A 19143-nucleotide genomic window follows, 5' to 3' on the forward strand; every position below is an offset into this window, starting at 1 on the left:
ACTAAGTTTAATAAATAAATGTTATTCATGCAAGTGAATCTAAATATCATTAGCATTCCTATCTGATTCTTATTTAATCTGGAAAAAAACCCCCAACTCTTTAAAATTGAATCATTGGCTCAGCCACAATTTTGTAAAGGTTTACTCAACCAACCATATTTGAATGAGTACTCCCATGACTGGAGTTTATGCGTAAAGAACGGGACCTTCAGAGCCTGCTGAGTACATCAATGGATTCAGCACCCACATCTGCTCTAGTCCTGTATCTCTCACAGTCACAGACACATCACTGAACTCCAACAAGTCCTTCTGTGTACACAAACTTGCACTAAGAATCAGTGTATTTAAATTCATTTTAAAAGCCTGTGTAGGTTATCTCCACACTGATTTTTCTTACCCTATAGGGATTTTTAAAATTGTGTCTTTAGCAGATTAAGGGCAACCACTAGAATAATTCTGAAGTAATTTTAAATGAACATATTTTATTTACACAACTGTCAGTCAAGCTAGTGCAGTACTGCATTCAGTGCTTTAAAACACTTAACACTAAAAAACTCAGCAGCTCTGAACTGAAATCAGACCCACACATTTTCATAACTATAAAACAACAGCCTACTTTTCAAAGTTGCTATTTAATTCCTGTTTGTAAATTCCTTTGAGAACCTGGGATAAAAGTAAAAAACAATTCAGTCTCCACTCACTGCTACACTACTGCAGCCTTACACCAGAGAAGCACCAAAGAAAAATGGTTTAGCACAATAGAGAATTAGCTCCTTCACAATTTTCAGCTGTCATATTTATAGATCATCTGTGATTTTCAGCTGTTTCAAAGTGTATGAAACTCAAGACCAGCTTTTCAACACCAGCTAGCAGAATCATTCCGTATGATGTGTTTTACTCTCTCTCACTGTATGAATGTTAAAATTCCTGCATCATCTGTTCATTGGGTTGCATTTTCTATTGTAAGAGGCTTAGTATCTGATGAGAGAAGCATAAAAGTGATTTAATTTTGGCAAGCTGTAGAACTAAAATCAGCATTATTTCTGCTTAATAAACTCATCTTTCACACATACCTCTGTTAGCTAATGCTTAAAAAGAAGAAACAGTAATAAGCACTGGAAACATAAAACTGGTTTGTGGCTAATTTTTAAGGACTACAGAGAACACCTGAACACCAGTACAATATTATGAGCAGAGCTAGGTTTTAGTTACCTTTGGAGAAATAAGCTCATTCTTTATGATAAATTTAAAATGAGATTTAAAGCTGGAAATAATAATACTTACGACTTTTGTGGCACTGACTTAGTTGCAACTTTCCCTGCTGGATCACTCCACTCTGCAAACAAAGGAAACACATTTTCAAATGTCAAAAGATTACTGTAGAATTAAAATGCACCCAAAGCTGTCAGCCCATCTAATTATACTTGGTTTCACAACATGCCACAATGCATAACATGTAATAAAAAATGGAACTGATCTGCTTTAGCACCACAGAAATTAATTTTTTTAGCCTTTGTTTTAATGATGTTAAGCAGACAAAAAAAATACCCAACCCTGACTGTTAGGACTAGGACGATAAAGACCTACTTTGTACATTGTATCCTGAGGTCAGATGTTGGGAGTCCTACAAAGAAGAACACACAAAATGTCAGCATTAGTTAAATAAGATGAAGAAGGTAAGATATATCTTGGCTTGCTAGATTAAGGGCACTGGCGTTACACAAACAGGGAAGGAGATGGCACAGGGAAGGGATCATGGGATTGTTAAGGCAGCACCAGTGACATTAGTTTAAAAAAGCATTAACTGTGGAGACAGAGCACCACTGAGGGACCCTTCAGAGCTCAGGCAAGAGCTTGTCCTCAGCTGCTGTAAATCTGCATCCCCCCTTTCTGGAGACACGGCACAGATTTACACCGGCAGCAGCCCAAGCCTTCCCCAGGCTTGGCCATGGATGTGTATATGAGCCATCCAGGATGCACAATTTAGAGCACAGCATGAATGCAGCTATGCATTAAATTCAGTGCCATTGCCTTTCTTTTGTTTGATCTCACTGACTGGAAATACAGTAATTTTTATTGATAGTCACTGTTTTTATTTGGACTGTGACACATAGGATTTGATAAAGACACGGGAAGTAGATCTTCACCTGATGGAAATTGGTCCAAATCCAATGAAATCAATGGAAGTACAACAACTTAAAACCAGCACAGAATCTGGCTTGCAACACTGAGCATGCTAATGCCAGGATTCTTGCTGGCTCACAATAACTAAGCTGCTTCCTTAATATCAGTGTTTTCTGGCTTAGTTTTTCTCTAGGCTCTATAGTTCACAGTGATTGTCATCAGCTTTCCTTCCAAGCAGTGTGATCAGTTGAAATTAAGGTGTTATTTACAACCTCATCTTACAGCCAGGCACTACTTTGCTGGAAGTGTTAGTTCTGTAGGATGTTAAAGTCATTAAAGCCCTCACTGCACTTCCTCTTAGGGCATTATTAGTTCCTAATATTATATTGTGCTGTCAGTCAGTCCCTTGTGAAGTAAATAATGCCCTAAGAGTAAACATGGCACTTTAAATTTGAATGTCAAAGGGATAAATTGTTTTGATAAGTTCCACCTCTTTTATCACACTTTTAAAATACATGTTTCTCATGAGAATACCTTTATTTTAATAGCTAAATTGAAAACTTCTAACAGTGCCTGTCTCTGGTTTATATGGCTGCACAACCTAGCCACATTATGTCCTAGATGTATAATTTGGCCAGCCATAATTGATTTAAAGTGATGTTCTGAAGAGACACTTCTGTTGTATTTTTTAAAGTAAGACTAAGAAGCATGGAAACATTTATGTGCTTGCCTATTTCCTGCAACGCTAGCTCAAAAAAAAAAAAATCTAATTTATATTTTGCATTGAAGTGATATGGTCAAGAATTTCAGGACCAACATTTAATGTGCCCAGAAATTAACTTTGATGTGGATCTTAAAAGTTCAAAGCCAATTTAATAGGAACAGAAAAGCAACCCAAAATTTTAGCTTCTCCAAAGCTATGCTTATACTGCTGCCAATGGAGAGAGCGTCAGTCTGCAGGACTCAAACCAGTTTCTGTAGGGGTCATCAGAAACAGAACACTAAATTAAGAGATGGTATAAATTAAAAAAAAACCCAGCTTCCAGCAGGTAAATACCTGTATTCACACATTCACCTTACAGGGTTCAACTGACTTTTACCCGATTTCCAATGAGGATTATGCTCTTGCAATTACAGGCCTACAAGAAAGAGGGAGAGGGGCTTTCTACAAGCACGTGCAGTGACAGGACAAGGGGAAATGGCTTCAGACTGAGAGTAGGGTTAAATTAGATATTAAGAAAAAATTCTGTACTGTGAGGGTGGTGAGTCACTGAACAGGCTGTCCAGAAAAGCTGTGGATGCCCCCTCCCTGGAAGTGTTCATGGCCAGGATGGATGGGGCTCTGAGCAACCTGGTCTACTGCAAGGTGTCCCTGCCCATGGCCCAGAACTAGATGAAACCAGATGATCTTTAAGGTGCCTTCCAACCCAGGCCATTCTCTGATTCAGTGACTTCTGATGCTTCACACTGCAGCAGGAAACTGCAGTAACAGTGGCAGTGCTAGACCAGTAACAATCACATTCCAATAAAGTAAGACATTCTGGGCACTGGCTTCTTTGGTTTTGTTTAAGTCACAGATACTGCTAATTTCATTTCTTTCCAACTAAGTATGGGAGCTATATTTCAGACAGGGGAAGTCAGTAAGAGGCAAATCACACTCCAGCTTCTAAACCAGGATATGACTGCTTGAACTATAATGTCAAGCAGTACCAGTTTTATAAGCTATTTTTCAAGATCCTGCCTCTAGAAAGAAACTTTTATGTAGCTCCATGATAGAATGGTATAAATTTCCCAGCCTGGGGAAGTTCTCCTCCCCAAACATCATCAGCTCAGTGTTGTTCAGGTCCCAGCATGAGATACCTCTGGCAGAACCTTTCCCAGGTATGGGCTTGATCTCTAGCAGTGCTACCAGAATCATAGCTAGAAGGCAATAATGGAATTTGGGCTAAAGGCATTTTCAAGTCATACAATTTAACAATTCAGTGTGTGTTACATGAACTCCAGGCCCTCTCTGGGCTAGTGCTGAGTGTGTGCCTTTAACAAGGCCAGCACTGAGGATCACATTGCCTGACTCTGTGGGGTGTGACACAGACAGATGCCATCACGCTCTTCACATGCAGGGACCTTTTTAGCCCCCATAATTTGACTATGCAGCCAAAACCTCACCATGCAATCAATCAGTAAGTGGGAAAAAAAGTCCTTTTCAAACCTTTTCATTGCACAAATAATAATGGAAGAAAACCAAACAAAATATGGTTTACTTGACGTAGAAAGACTCCTATAACAACAGAGATAGAAGTTCACTTGGCTTCCACTGGGTCCTCAGCAGCTTTAAATAAGCAGTTCTACTAGTAGCAACAGTCTGATTGGGAATTTCCAACTTAAAATAGTATCAGATTTTTTTTTTTAAGTGGGACCAATTACAAAAATAAACTCTCCAGCAAAGAGCACTCAACACAACAGAATGCTAATCAGGTCACTGGTAATAGCCTACTTGTACCTTGCTTGGAATAGAAAACTTGGTCTGCTCAGCCTTGCCAGGAGTGTGAATAGCAGTAAGAGGAGGAGGCCAGGAATGGGTCATCTCCTAGAGAAGAAAGAAAAAGTTTAGAAAACAAATTAATGTACATAAGGAAGAAAGAGAGCTAAAAATGGTCACATTGTTCCATTGAGCCTGGAGATGCTATTGCCCAAGGAAGCAACCCCACCACCCCACACCCTTAGGTTGCAGATGAGCACCTTAACAACCCCACAGGTAGCACTTCCTCAGAATGAGAAAGAGGACAGGTTTTACTCTTTAAAATTGTGACCATCCATGTCTTCATCAACTGAGGCCACCTCCATGGTCAGCCTGCCAAGCTGTATGAATAGAGCAGGATTTTACCTGCAAAGCCCAGGCAGGAAGGGGGCCCTCCTGTACAGCACTGGGTGCAACCCTGTAGGGGAGTGCATGGCGGCAGGATGCAGCCCTATTCAAGACTGCAGAGTGGGAAAATAAACAAGAGGCAGGTCTAGAAAAATCTGGAATGGGCTTGCAGCATGAGTGCCTGGAGTAGGAGAGAGCAGGGACAGTCTCCTGTGCACCACAGCATCTTCTCGTGGCACTGGCCACAGGCTCTTAATGTGGTAAGCAATGTCACAGCCTCAGAGCACTACTGATTCCACTTTAAAATGGGGGACTGAGAAATCAGGTGACTCACACAGAGTTACGCAGGAAGTCCGTACTTAACCAGGAAATCCAAGTCTCCAGTGAATCTGCCTACCAGACCATCTAAAGATGCAAGGCATCCATTTTCTGTATCAGTGTGTTTATTCATCATTTGTACACACATGCCCCAATTATCTTCAAAGAAACAACCTGGGTGCCCATGGCTATCAAACAGCAGCAGAAGAGCAGCACACACCTGCTCCTTCCCACTGCAGGGAACTGCTGCCCCAGCAAACTGACAGGAGCAGACTGGGGCTTGTGCTTGGAGCAGGGGGAAAATCACTAAAACCCAGGAACTGCACAAATGTTGGCTAAGGCAGAGCTTGTAAATGCTCTTCTAATGAGTGTGTTTTATGGGAGACATTGCTTCTTTCTCTCATCTTTGTTTTTAATTTAATAAATATGCAGGGAGGCAGTAATAGTTGTCTCTGGGATTCCGTTGTATCTTTGTCTTGCTTGTCTTTCTTTGCCTAAAAAGCTCAGAAAGAATTCTTTCTTGAGACAAGGCAGCCAAAGAGCAGAAGAGCATCCGATCTCAGAAATCTTCTGTGCTATGGCCTGACTGCAGTAAACTAAACTTCCCAGCTGCTATTACACACTGGTCAAACCCAGGGCTAGTCACAACAAAGCTTATAAACAGGCCAGTTTCTGTAGGTTAGATGACAACCACTGCAAATGCTCCACAAATAAAAACATAACATAATACAGTTAATTAAAGAAAATATAGGTGTTGTCAAAAGGGCACTGTGGTGGGTGCATTTTGGCTAAAGACATGCCCTGGGTGGCGACAGCTGATGGTAACGTGTAGTTCACTGAAGACAGAGCCAGCAAGTTTCAGATCTCCAGTTGTCCCTCCCAAATTATGTGTCATACAGAAGGTTAGGAAAGAGAAAGGAAAGCTGTGCACCATGGTCCTCAGTCAGTGGGACAGGCAGACATACAAACTTCCTTGGGCAGATGGGCCAGGAGCAGGGGAGGGCTTCTGCACACCTGGAAGAACTTCTGGGTATCTGCTGTAGAGCCCAGGGACTGTTTTCACTGCACAAAGCCCAAACAGTGACCATGAGGAGGAAAGGAGCAACTGTGGAATGGCTCATCCCTCCTGGTGTGTGAGGCAGTGGCAGCTCAGTGCCATGACAAGAAGAGCACTATTAAATGGCATTGACTGACCAACCTCCACACGGGGAAGGTGGAAAAAGACTTCAGCATCCCGAGAACTTTTCTGTGGGATAATATAATCCAAATCCTGCATGCCTCTGCCAAAGCCTATGCCATAGAGGTTGCTTTGTGGCAAATCTCTTCATAGCAAAATGATGAAACAGAGACTGTATCACATAATTAAAAGAGGGCTAGGCAGTCTGACTGAAGGCAGAAATGAAGAATATTCTAGAACTAAAATTATAGGCTTGACCTCAGTCTTTTCCTGCCCACACAGAAAATGCTGTACAGAGGGCCTGGGATTCATGGGGAGGTGATGCTGGCAAACATTTCAGAATATTGACTGTCAAAACACATGTAGTATCCACTGCCTACCTACTTGGCAGGATGAAGTGTAAGCAAACCTAGTCATCTCCCTGTTAGGGGACATGTGAACATAAAACAGTGGGAAAAAGAGCCTGATATTATTTGAGGAAATTCAATTACAAGGTAAGAAATCCTGACTCCACTGAGGTTAGGACTATCCAGTCTCTGTGTTTACAGAGTGACCTTGTGAGCACCAAAATCTCTTACAAAGGTACAACATAGCTACATTGAAGCATTTCACTTCAATTCTCACTGCAATGAAAATTATTGGACAGAAAATCCCAGATAGGATCACACACATAACAGCACAAACATCTAAAGCTCAGTGTATAGACAAACACTGCATGTGGAAGGAGTGAGAAAGTTTATAGTTACCTAAAGAAACATACCTACATCTACCTAAAGACAGGTGCCAGAGCACTGTTGACCAAAGAACCTCGAACGGTGGTAGAGAAAGTTTTGAGTTTACTCATCTGAAAAACATCACTTCAAAATGTCTGGGCAGCAACCCCACGCCGAGCACCACAGGGCTGCATGTTCCCCTCACACAGAGCTGAGCTACTGAAGGACATGCAAAAATGGCACTGCACTGCTGCCAGTGAAGGGTCAAAATCCCAACCCCACACCCTGCAGGGATGTGACTGCTTAGCTCGTTGCTACTCTGCTCCTTAAGCACAGATAGGTTACTCTGGAGCATCAGAAGAAAAGATGTCATTTGTTTAATCATCCACATGACTTCACCATTCTTTCTTAAGCCCCAATTTCTTTTGGAGGTCCCTCATCTTTAAGTACTTGCTAAGCTCTATTTTGTTTAGCTTGTGAAATCTGCTATATCTACCTTCTAATATGTTAAGACTATAAAGAACCACACAGACAGTGTGTGTGTGTTGTGTATGCATCCATTAAGACGTGTCTATAACCATCTTAGTTCATAAATACCTGGTAAAATAGACAGGGAATTGAATTAATATTTTTTTCCAGGAAACGTTAAAACACTAATCAATCCAAATTTGGAAGTATTTAGAAATTCCTGGAAGTAAAAATAATAAAAGAGAGCATATGAAACACTTTAAAGAGGAATTTAATGGCAACAAAGTAATCCCACAAAATTGAGTTAGGATTTATTTTCACATGGTTTGGACTTAAAATAATTCCAAAATCATGTTAACTGTTGGAGTGGGTAGATGACTGCTGTAGAAGCATGCATTTTTTTTATAGACCTGGAGATTAAATGAGAAAGTAAACCTGCACCATTTCTTGGCTTAGAAGTCACTGTGGTCCTCTGATGTAGTAACATCAAGCACTCTCCTTTCTGAAAATTATTTAAACATTGTTTTAATTGACTCCATGTGTTTTATTTATTAGAGTTAGACATGCTCGTCTCTTCAGCTAAGTCTGTTTTTTTTTTGCTATAAAAGCCCTCAGGTAAGTAACTAAGAAGGACACATGCAGATGCGATCTAATGAATCACCCAAAACACAAATACCCCAAGCAAACCTTCTAAGGGGTGCAGAGGTACAAGGCCAAGTAATGATTTAAATGGAAGGAGAGGACTGGGGAAGGATTTAAACTTGCAAGTTTCTAAGGAAAAGGTCAGAGCAAGAGAACTGAGAACAGGAGATATGGGACAGATGGTAAATAGCTTTACAAAATCAGTCCCTAAAATTAATAGCCACCCTCAAGATTTATTTCCTGTCTCTGTATTTCATTTTTCCATCATTTCCTTCTTGTTCAAAAGAAAGTGTGCCGTGTTTTTAAGTATAGATAAAAGCACTTAGCCAGGCTGTAAGAGGTCATTATGAAAAAAAGAAGCAGGATTGTGTACTCTGCATTCCTACAGAGGCAGCTTCCCTTCCTAGTGCTCTCTAAACTGCTTAGCCTGATCTAATTTGAAGTCTCTCAAGATACAAGGCTCATGCTACTTCCCTTGGGAGAACTGAGGGGAGACATAAGAACAGCCTTCAATTACAGAAAGAGCTGTTCCTAAAGGAGAGAATAATCTGTTCTCCAGTTTTATGGAGGATATGAACTTCAACTGCAGCCAGAAAAATTCCAGCTAGACATAAGAAAAAGCTCTTTAATGGTAAGGATCCTGCAGGACTGAAACAGATTGCTCGGAGGGCTACACAGACCCCATCTGTGGAGGAACATGCCTAAGAACAGATAAGCACACATCAGTCAGGCATGGCTCAGGCAGAGTTGATTCCTACATTGGGATGGGAATGTGTAGCAGATGATGAGATTTCTAAGACCTTTCCCAGCCCCTTTTCTTGTTCTGTAGTTTTGACAGAACGCAACTGGTTTGGCCAAGCCCTCCCCTTACTGCTTCTCTTGTCGATACATCCACAAAAAGGCAGAAGAGGAAAACAAACATTTTTTTCTTCTGTGGCCACAAAGGCAGTCTCAGGACCGACACTCATCACTAGAGGGCAGCCAGCAGAGCAGGAGAAGGACCAGCCCCACACATATCACCAGCAATAAATTCTATCTGAGGCCACTGCTGCTAAAGAGACCTTATCTGTGATATTCTGTCAAATGCCTCTCTCAGTCCTTTTAAATCTTATCTAAATCTGCTGCTTTAAACTTCCTCCAACTTTTGGAGAGAGAGTATGTTAAAGTTGCATTCAGAAAAAGTATGTGATGAATACATGTTCTAAGGTTATTATAAACTTGATGCTACAGCTGGTGCTAAGCAACCTACAGCCTTGATGGAATAAAGATAGCCAAGTGATTTACCATTTATTAAAGACTCTATTAATGATTTATTAATGTTTTATTAACTATTTATCAATGCAACCTTAGTAAAAAGCCTGTCTTGTTTCACAGCATCTTTCTGGTTTCTGCATTTATGCAAACCTGATCAAACTCTCTCTGCCAGACAGCCAGTAATGCATGAAGGGCAGCCACATTTTCTGTGTGTGATGCATACTGAATTAAAAACCATCTCAGCCTGTTTCATCTTTGGGGTAAAGGCTACGGAAAGAATGAATATATAGATATATATTTATACATGAAAATGACAAGCAAATGACACTAAAGCCTAAAGGAACCCAAAGACAATAAACCTACGGGTTGTTTTTATTCATACTCCTTATGAAGGAATGCAAAATTTGCACAAGCAGTTGGGAATATCTTGACCAGTAATCTGGCCTGCTTTATACTGGGTCAAAGGCTTCCTTAGGGAAGGGATTCTGATACATTGTTGGTATTGACATGGACATGAGAGACAAATTCATTAATACACATTTGATTATGTCTCAGCATTTAAAAAAAATCTCATCGTCAAAGGGATACCACACCTTTTTCCCTGTAAAAAAAAATCCAAAAGACTTCGGTGATGGCCTCCAAAGCAAGCTATTCTTCCTGATATAAATATTAAAACTGAAAACATTTTACTCATGCAACTGTTTAAGCAAATTTATTATGAGTGGCTAATGCCCAGCACATATATTTTGAAGAACAATGTGGTGGCATCTACAATGATGTCTTTGTCATACTAGAATTTATCTTGTTACTGTCCCAAAAACTGCTTGAAAGACAATTGGAAATACAGTGCATAAATGCCTGAGTTTATTATTGAAAAGCTAAAGTTTATGCTACAAAAAGCAACCATTTTTCTGACCACAGCCTAAACCACAGTGTTCACCTGTGGGCTTTATCAATGATGACTACTAAGTTCCCTTTGCCAGCTGGGAAATGGGATGCATTCCATATCATCCCATGGTAAATTAATATTTCTTTACATTTTAACAAGAAGGGGACAGACAAAAATTATATTCCATGAAAATGAATATAGAAATTGCTTTAGAAGCCAATTGTGGTTGACTATAAATTTTACAGCATATGTTTTCCTTTCCTACTTTGTTAACATTTGGAAATCCACAAAGAAATATGAGTATTTTCTTTTTCTCTTGAGTTTCTCAGTACTCTATGACTCCTGTGTACCTCAAACTTTTCAACATATTTTCCTCATCCTGTAGCTTTTATAAGTAATAACACTCATATTTGCTTAGAGCATTTACAAGACAATAAAAAAGAAAAGTAAAATCATGATTGATGCACTTAGTGCTCTAACCAAGCTTGTGTATGTGAAGAAAAACAATGCTCCATTACAGTGAGAAGCTATCTCAGCTCAAGAGGCTGTTTTAGGGGGAGAGTAATGAAGCCACACCACATGAACCCACCACTGGATTCAATTTCACAAGTCTGCCACAATCCCAAAGGAAACCATAGCCCATCTAACAATGTGTGTACCCTGTCAAAGGATTCAGCTCCCTGCTGGCTCAGGCCCCAAATGGCCCCTGCTGTGCATACAATAGCTCACTCCCGAGGATCCTCTGTGAAACAGGTTGAGTACTTTTCTCCAAAGTGGATCAAGATCATTTTCTTTAGGGTCCACCTCAAGAAGATTATATGGTGAAAAACTGACCTGGATGTCTTACTCTGACTAGGACAATCCTTCAGTTCAGTACCAAGCAGGTTTTGCTTCCTTCAGCACTTCTCTCATTCTCTTGGCATTTTTAGGAGCATGCAGCACAATCCTCTATGGACCCACTACAGAAACACCATTATAGTGAACTGCACAGAACCAGGGATCTGCAGCAGCTGTATCCCTATTCCTGCCAGGCTTAGGCTCCCTGTACGAGTAAAGTGCATGTACGACATGGGGAGTTCACAGAATATAATCAGCAAAAAAAAAAATCACACAGTGTAAAAAACAAAGCAGGACCTTAGAGCAAGCACACAGGACAGCTTTTTTGACAAGTTTTATGTGATGAGAGAATTGTGTTCAGTGGCAAATGGGGGCTTGGAACTCTATGAAGTCAAAGGTAGATACACTCTGCATGTAAGACAACCTTCCTGAACCATCATGTCTTTGTCTTACATTGTCTGAGCTTCCAGTCAAAGTCCAGGAGATGAGCAGGAGCCAGAGCTGTCTTTGTGACGAGTCACAAGCTTCCAAATGGTCCAAAGACAGGCATGTACTGACCAGGAATAACAACACTGACTGGAGTGGTAACTCTGCTTCCCTGCCAGGACAGGCAGGAGGAATCCTGTAAGCTGCAGGAATGTGGGGTTTGTTAAGGACAGGCCATATGGTTGTGTGCAAGGAGAGGATGACCAAAGTTTTGCCAGGCACATATGAGATGCTGGGCCACAGGAGGTATTTCTATTTCCATATAACTGTTCCTCTGCACAGACCTACTTAGGGGTCAGGGACATGAACTGTCAGAATGGGCCAGACTCGAGGTCCTGCTCCTCTGGGATGCTATGGACAGTGTTTGGTGCTGTGTCTTTCACAGAGCACTTCAGGAACACCACAGCAATCATGAGGGTAAAATCCTGATCCTCCATACTTAGGAATTCTCAGCTGTGCTGAGACCTTTTCTGTTTAATATGGCATCCAGAACTGGACATTCAGTTCACACCAGCTAACACCAGTTCTAGAGTTTTAGAAGTCAATGATATGCCCATAAATACTCAGGTACTTGCAGTCACATGTACCAAAGCCAATTCCAGAAGTGAGGCATCCTTCAGCTGTCACTACTAGTAAGTAACCTAATGGCTTTGCTGCCCAGTACACAGAACCAGAGCCCTGCTGTGGACAGTATGGCCAATGCAATTCCTCCTGTTCTTGGCAGCTTCTCATCCCCACTGAGATGCACAGCCATATCCCATTGATTTTATTTATTCAAAATAATACTTGTTGGTAACCATTTCCAGGGATGGCACATCTCATTTTCACGAGGGCCCCACGAGGTAGGAAGTATGCATTGAACTGTTAAATACAACATAACATCCTGGCACTACAACAGTATAGTATAAACAAAGGCACAATAAGTCATAAAAAGCTAATTCTTTCAAAAGTTACTAGTACCAACATATAATTTCATCTCTGCAATTTAAAAAACATTGGCAAAAAAACCATTCTCCAAGCAAATAAGCAACTGTGTTTTGAAACTATTCACTGCTGGCACTTGTTTAAGGGAATCTGGTAATTTGTTCCATCCATCCTGAGCTTCACAAGCAAGAAAGCATGTCTTGAATTGCCTGTTTTCTTCTCTGAAACTTAGGGTTCACACCAAGAGGAGAGTAGAACTATAATTTACAGTTACAAAACAAGACTACTCCTACCCTGAGGCACTCCACTGTGCACATTTATACAATACATTACATCATCTCCTTTACATTGCCAGATGTAATCAATTCATGGGTTTTTTCATACAAGTACAACAGGGAATTATATAGTCACAGGACAAGACCTTATCAATGGAATTTATTATAAAATGCATTAAATTTCTGGAGCAACTTATGGCAACACAGTGAAAAAACAAAATCTCCAAATTCAATATCAGGCAAAATTAGATTGCTAAACTACTAAACCTCTTGTTCTGTAAGCTTAGCACAGAAACTGTCTAAGTTTTATATTGTGCAATAATTTTTACACCCATGTAACCAGCTTATAACTTACATCCAGACAATATGATGAAACTGAGTCCAAAAATCATCAGGAATTTGAAAGCATTAACTTGTGCCAGCAAACACCGGCTTTGGCCTTAACAAAGGAACATTAATTATCTGAAATAGCATATAGGGGAAATTAAGAAACCAGGTTAGGCAACTTGTTTGAGTTTAAAGCCTAATTCTTTTGTTTAAGCCATGATTTGCTTTCATTAAGATTGGACTCTGAGTTGTTACTCATCAAATACAAAGAAATGAAGCTACCACACGCTGCTGTACAATACACATTGAAATCCTTTACAAAAGCTGTTTCTTTGCTTTCCAAACCAAGACTCTGCCAGATCTCTTATTCTGCTTACCACACAAGCAGTACTGCAGCAGGGTTTTCCTGCGTGGGTGTGCCAGGGTAGCATTTGTTTTTAATGTTGTTCTTACACAGTCTCATCAACACCTCCACTGTAATGCTGCTAAACCAGTGGTCTGAGGCTGAAGCAAAGGCACAGTGAAGTCCTAGAAAAGCTGAAACCTGCCCTTACAAAGCTGTCTTTTTTCACCATTCCTTTTCCTCGTCTATGGGATGCCCTCCCTGCCATGTGTCTCAGTTGAGAACTTGCTTCTTCCTTCATGTATGAAGAACTTACTTTCCCCTGAGAAGCATGGTTACCTTCCCAGTGCCTACTTCAGAGACTGTGAATACTCTGCAGGGCACAAACCATCTCATTTTTTGTCTTATGCAATGCCTAGGGAAGTGATGGAACTTCTGAATATCAGCTGGAAATTTGGAACAGAGATTGTGCACTGAAAGATCCAATGGATGTGTCCAAAATGTATGGACAACACAGCTTCATCAGTATTCAGCAAGCCCTAGATGTACAAAGAAACTCCAAACTTAAGCCTGATCATTGGTTCCTCTAATTTTGTCACCTTGGTTTCTTTTGTGAAGTTAAAAAGCTTAGCATGTTTTCCAAACAATACACTATGGGTCCTCATCTGTAAGAGAGAGGTGGAGTCCTTGCTGCCTCTCATGCTCAACCCTCTAATTCTATTCTCTTACAGTAAGACCTAAGCAGCCACCTGAAACCCTCTCATGCAACCTGGCATTTATTATAGTAATTTTAGCCTTAAGAAAAGAACAAACATTTCAGTCTGAATTTTCCTTTTCCTCACTTGTGCCTTGAAGCAGGTCTGTTCCTGCATCTGTGTGTCCTGTAAATCATGCCAACACTCCCCTTTGATCCACTCCTGCTAAGCTAACAGGTGTAGAAAAAAAAATGGATGTATGTTATAGAAGATGTTTTGATACAACATATACATTTTTGGCATGTCAGCCTTACCCAAATAAGCCAGCTTAATCAGTAAAGAAAACCGAAGCCAAAACATGCTGAGGTCTTTTTTGATCTCCTTTAAGGTATGGAGGCTTCAGAGTATTTCTGGTAGACAGATTCCCACTGTTGCATACATTTGATTCCTCATTTCCCAGCATGTTCTTTCTTACAAAGCTAGTTGGAGGCTGGAAACATTAAATACTCGGAACTGCCACTAAGACATACGACAGCTGAGGATGCCTGGTCCCACACAGAGCGGTCCTAGAGTCTGAAATCAGTGTGTTCTGACTGTGCACCAGATTGATAGAGCCTCCTGTGTCTGCATTTTTTAAAAACTTCTGACAGCAAACTACATTGAAACAAACTAACTCCTAAAAACAGGGCTGAAAAAGGGCAAAGTCCATAACCTTCCTGTCTCAAAGCACTACACTACTTTTTTTCCCACAGGAAAATCAATGAATAGGACACAAAAGCCACAGCACTGAAATGCTGTAAATTCAGTGATCCAGCATTTAAAAATCGTATCTCTACATTACTAGACGATGACATGTGTTGTCTTTTTTCCTTCTAGATGTCTGAAAAGGAATAGCAAACTGTTCATTAGTAATAGTTTATCAAGGATCTTGTGAGCAATTTGGAACAAACTTGGAGCAAGCCCAAGAAAAGACCACCCAGCAGACCCATGGCTGCCTAGTTAGCTCCGAGCAGTTTGAGCAAGTCACAGCTCCAGCTGGTGTCAAACACTGACAATTACCAGTTACCAAGCAAAGATGAACTGGAGTAAACCTGCCAAAGGATGGTTTTGGGGTTTTTTTTAAGTAAAAAGTGCAATGTATTGTTATTTTCGAGCAACTACCAAAAGGAGTTGTTGATCTCACTTTGCTGGAGACATACAAAGGCTGCATGCAGTAACATGGTATTCTTTTTGAAGGGTAACTTGTGCTGTAAGTGAACGACGCTAGAAAATGACAATGCTGCTGCAAAGTAGACAGAATGATACATTTAGTCAAATCCCCAGTCTAAGCCTTTTCAAAGAACACAAGCAGTTAGTGCAACATTCCTTAGGGTTCCTGTATCCTTTCAAACATCATAGCTTTCTTGTAGTTTACACTTATCATATTAAGAAAAATGGTAATGAGGAGATCATGACAACCTCTTTTAAAAGCAACAATGACTCAATTGCCAAGGAAAAAAAGGAGTGACAACTATTTTCATGGAAAGAAGCCTCCAGTGAACGCCTCACTGTTGAAGCTATGTTCTTTGTTTTTGTCTAAACTCAGGAATGACAAGGGGCTGCTCTTAAAAAAAATTCTGAGCATCAGTTTTCATTTGATTGGTACAACACTACTTTTTCAGATAAACTGGCAGTTCAGACCTCTTGTTGAAAAGATTAGGGACTCAAGAGGTTAGAAATGATAAAATACTGGAATAAGTGGGAAGGGATTAATTGGCTTTATTAAAAAAAAAAAAAATCACTACTGGGAATGTTCTCCTACAAATCAAACATGAAGTGTTTTTATCCTAAGGCTCAGAGTAGTATTTTTAAAGGTTACTGTACCTTGGTGTACACAACATATTCTTCAGTAGGATATACTCATGGCAAAGAAATTAACGGACTACAAAGCCCAAAGGGGCTTTTAACACTCAGCGCTTGCGCAATAAATGCCATCAGAAGATCTCAAAGAGTTCCTCACAAAAGATCAGAACCTGCCATTTTCCAGCTTGGCTCTACAGATGAAATCTGGTCCACACTTTAAACCCCTCAGTCAACCCACAGCAAACACAATGAATACTACTCTGCCCATTTTTTTTCCCTTTAACCACCCATGCCAGTCTCCTATGCCCTTGTGGGTTCATGTTGCTCCTGTTTCACCCTGCAAAGTACTAATAGGTTTTTCCACCTCCCCCAAGCAATATTTGCTTACACATTGTACAGAAATTTTGGAATAGAGAAAACACTTAAACAAGAGCTGTGAAGTGTTGATAACAGGGTTTCTAATGACAGCCACACCAGAGCCCTGGCCCCTGGAGCTCTGGAAGGCCATCCAGTAACACTTGCAGCAGGTAGAATACACAGGGTATGCAGAATGTTGAAAAAACAAATCTGGGCACTTGGGTCAGACCTTCAGATTCATGTTTGGAGACAGTTTTTCTCTCTTGCCTCTGAACAATGGTCAACAAACACCTCAATGCCTTGAACAAATAAAATAATCTTCATTTCTAATGCTAGAACCTGACATTTTCTTCATCTGACTTCTGCAAGACTTGTGCCTGTATGACTGCTTTTAAATCAAAAAGAAATGTGAGAAATTCCTTGAGAACAAAAAGAGAAAAAGAAAAAAGAAAATACAAAAACCATTCTGGTCAGATTTTCCATCTATCCAAAGAAATTGTTACACCACTGACAAATCAATGTGGCAGGATCTACTGGTTAATTAAACAAATGTGACAATTTTACTGTGACAATTTGAAAACACTCAAAAGTGCCACCTATCCCCAGTGTGCATTCTTCTCAAACGTATATTAAAACCCATGTAGTGTAATAAGAAATTGAAAGGAACTTACGTATTCAATAAAAACATAATTATAAGCATAATTTGAAATGTACAGCTAAAATAGATTAGAAGTTCATAAGGTTTCTCAGAACATTAAATTCAATGACACACTTTCTTTAAAGAAATGTTAGAAATTCAGATAAGCCACAGTATGTAGCATAATTTTAAATATCTGATTGAGCCTTGCTTTTGCCCAATTATCACACCAGTAATTCCAGCTGAGGACATCAATGCATTTTGCTAACAACTAATTTAACTTCTAACAACGGCAGCGTGGGTGAGGTTCTATTTCACCATTTCACAGAAGGAGACATAGTGGAGCAAAGGGGCATCTCAAGGTTATTCAGGAAGATTAAAGGTACGATGTTTTATCTGAGTCTAAGCATTCAAGCATTTATTGAGAGGGTGTTCAAAGACATGAGAAGATGAACCACACCAGTCTTTCACTTGCAGGTTTGAAGTGGTGTATTCAGAACACTCTGACAGCTGGAACAATCTCCACAGGTAAGAAGGAAAGACCTTCAGAAAAAGCAATGCTGACTATGGTGCATGACAGACCAAGGGCATGCAGCAAAGACATGAATTCTCCTCCCCAAAAGGCAGCTTCCAGAACTGTTCTCACTGCAGAATTGGAAGAACTTGAACGTAAGGCAGATGATGGCCACACGGCTGCCTGCCCATGTCAGGCTGCTTCCACAAACCTCATGGGGGCTGGCAAGTCTGACTGTGTGTCACCACATGATTCCTCCTAAGGAAAAGCCCACCTGCTTGTCCAAGGGGTCTCTCAGGAGGAAATAAAGTAAGTTTTGGTCCATACAGTTGGTGCCTGTATTCTTGCTTTAAGAAGAAATCAGGAGTGGCTTCAGTTACACTTAGACTGCAGTGCACTAAGGAAAATGTCAACAAGCATTCCTGGTATCTGCTGTAACAGAACACTTTCACCCATCTCCTCAGAGCCCAACAATGAGATTCAAAGATGAAACTTCAGGTTTGCTCCAGGTGTAAACTTTGACCTGTTCTCTTTACTTTACTTCGAGGACCACAAAGCAGTAAAGCATTAAAAGTTGCAACATGTGGGTGTTGATAAAGCATAAAGGGGGAAACTAAGCATGCCTCAAGTACCTGGTGTCTTTTTGGTCCATCACTTTAATTTCTCTAGTCCTTCCCTTACATATGTTTCTTTTAACCATCAACTATTTTTTGACTGTCATGGCCATTAACTTGAGAGGAAAATTTCAAAAAAGTAAGCTCTTGAAACTCGTTCTGAAGGTTTGTTTAGTTGCGTCTCCCAGTCCAGTCTTCCCTTGGACACTGCAAGTGTCCCAGCCTTTTCCTAGTTTATTTCTCCTGACTAATTGTGATTAGGCTAACTTATCCTTCATCAACCCCATGGGTCTCCTCAGCAGTGCTGACTTATGGGGAAGCTTTCTACCAGGATTTAAACCCTGCAACACTTTCCCCCAGGGCTGCAAAAATGGAGCTCTTCCCATTTGTGAGAGAAAGAGCCACAGAAGATGTTACAGATATTTCAAACCAGAATTGTTTCTAAAGCATGCATTCATTTCAAAAAGCCTCACTCAATTTTAATATGTTTTCACTGTCTTCATTCTGTGCCTAAAGCAATTTGTTATGTAGAGTACACATTATTAATCTATTTAAATGAAAGGTAACATTGCTAGCAGTTTAAACACTCAGTGGCCATATTTAACCATGTTTCACTTTGACAGGACAAGATGAAATAACAGAAATGATTAATCTGAAACCAGAGAAATATTCTCCTACCTATAGGAGAAATAGGACTAGATTTTTTTGCTTAATGCTCTGTCAGTAAGCTGTGTGAGTGGAGTATGGGAGCTTCAGATGACTCTTCTGCTTGGCCACACTTCAGACTGTGTCATTTTGGAATCAGCAGCAGCACTCTAGGACAGACACACAACAGGCTCTG

General features: G+C 40.4%; 1 protein-coding gene across 10 annotated transcripts in view; it reads right to left on the minus strand.

Moving 5' to 3' along the window:
- Positions 1–19143, minus strand: part of AFF2 (ALF transcription elongation factor 2) — a 446304-nt gene that overhangs the window by 130720 nt on the left and 296441 nt on the right. For all 10 annotated transcript variants that reach the window (XM_069015464.1, XM_069015466.1, XM_069015463.1 and 7 more), the window contains 3 exons: positions 4625–4711; positions 1588–1624; positions 1285–1336 (listed from right to left, as the gene is read on the minus strand). In XM_069015464.1, the coding sequence (XP_068871565.1) occupies positions 1285–1336; positions 1588–1624; positions 4625–4711 (176 nt within the window). The remainder of the gene's footprint in view (positions 1–1284; positions 1337–1587; positions 1625–4624; positions 4712–19143) is intronic.

The sequence above is a fragment of the Aphelocoma coerulescens genome, chromosome 4A, assembly GCF_041296385.1.
Source record: "Aphelocoma coerulescens isolate FSJ_1873_10779 chromosome 4A, UR_Acoe_1.0, whole genome shotgun sequence".
Classification (NCBI taxonomy): domain Eukaryota; kingdom Metazoa; phylum Chordata; class Aves; order Passeriformes; family Corvidae; genus Aphelocoma; species Aphelocoma coerulescens.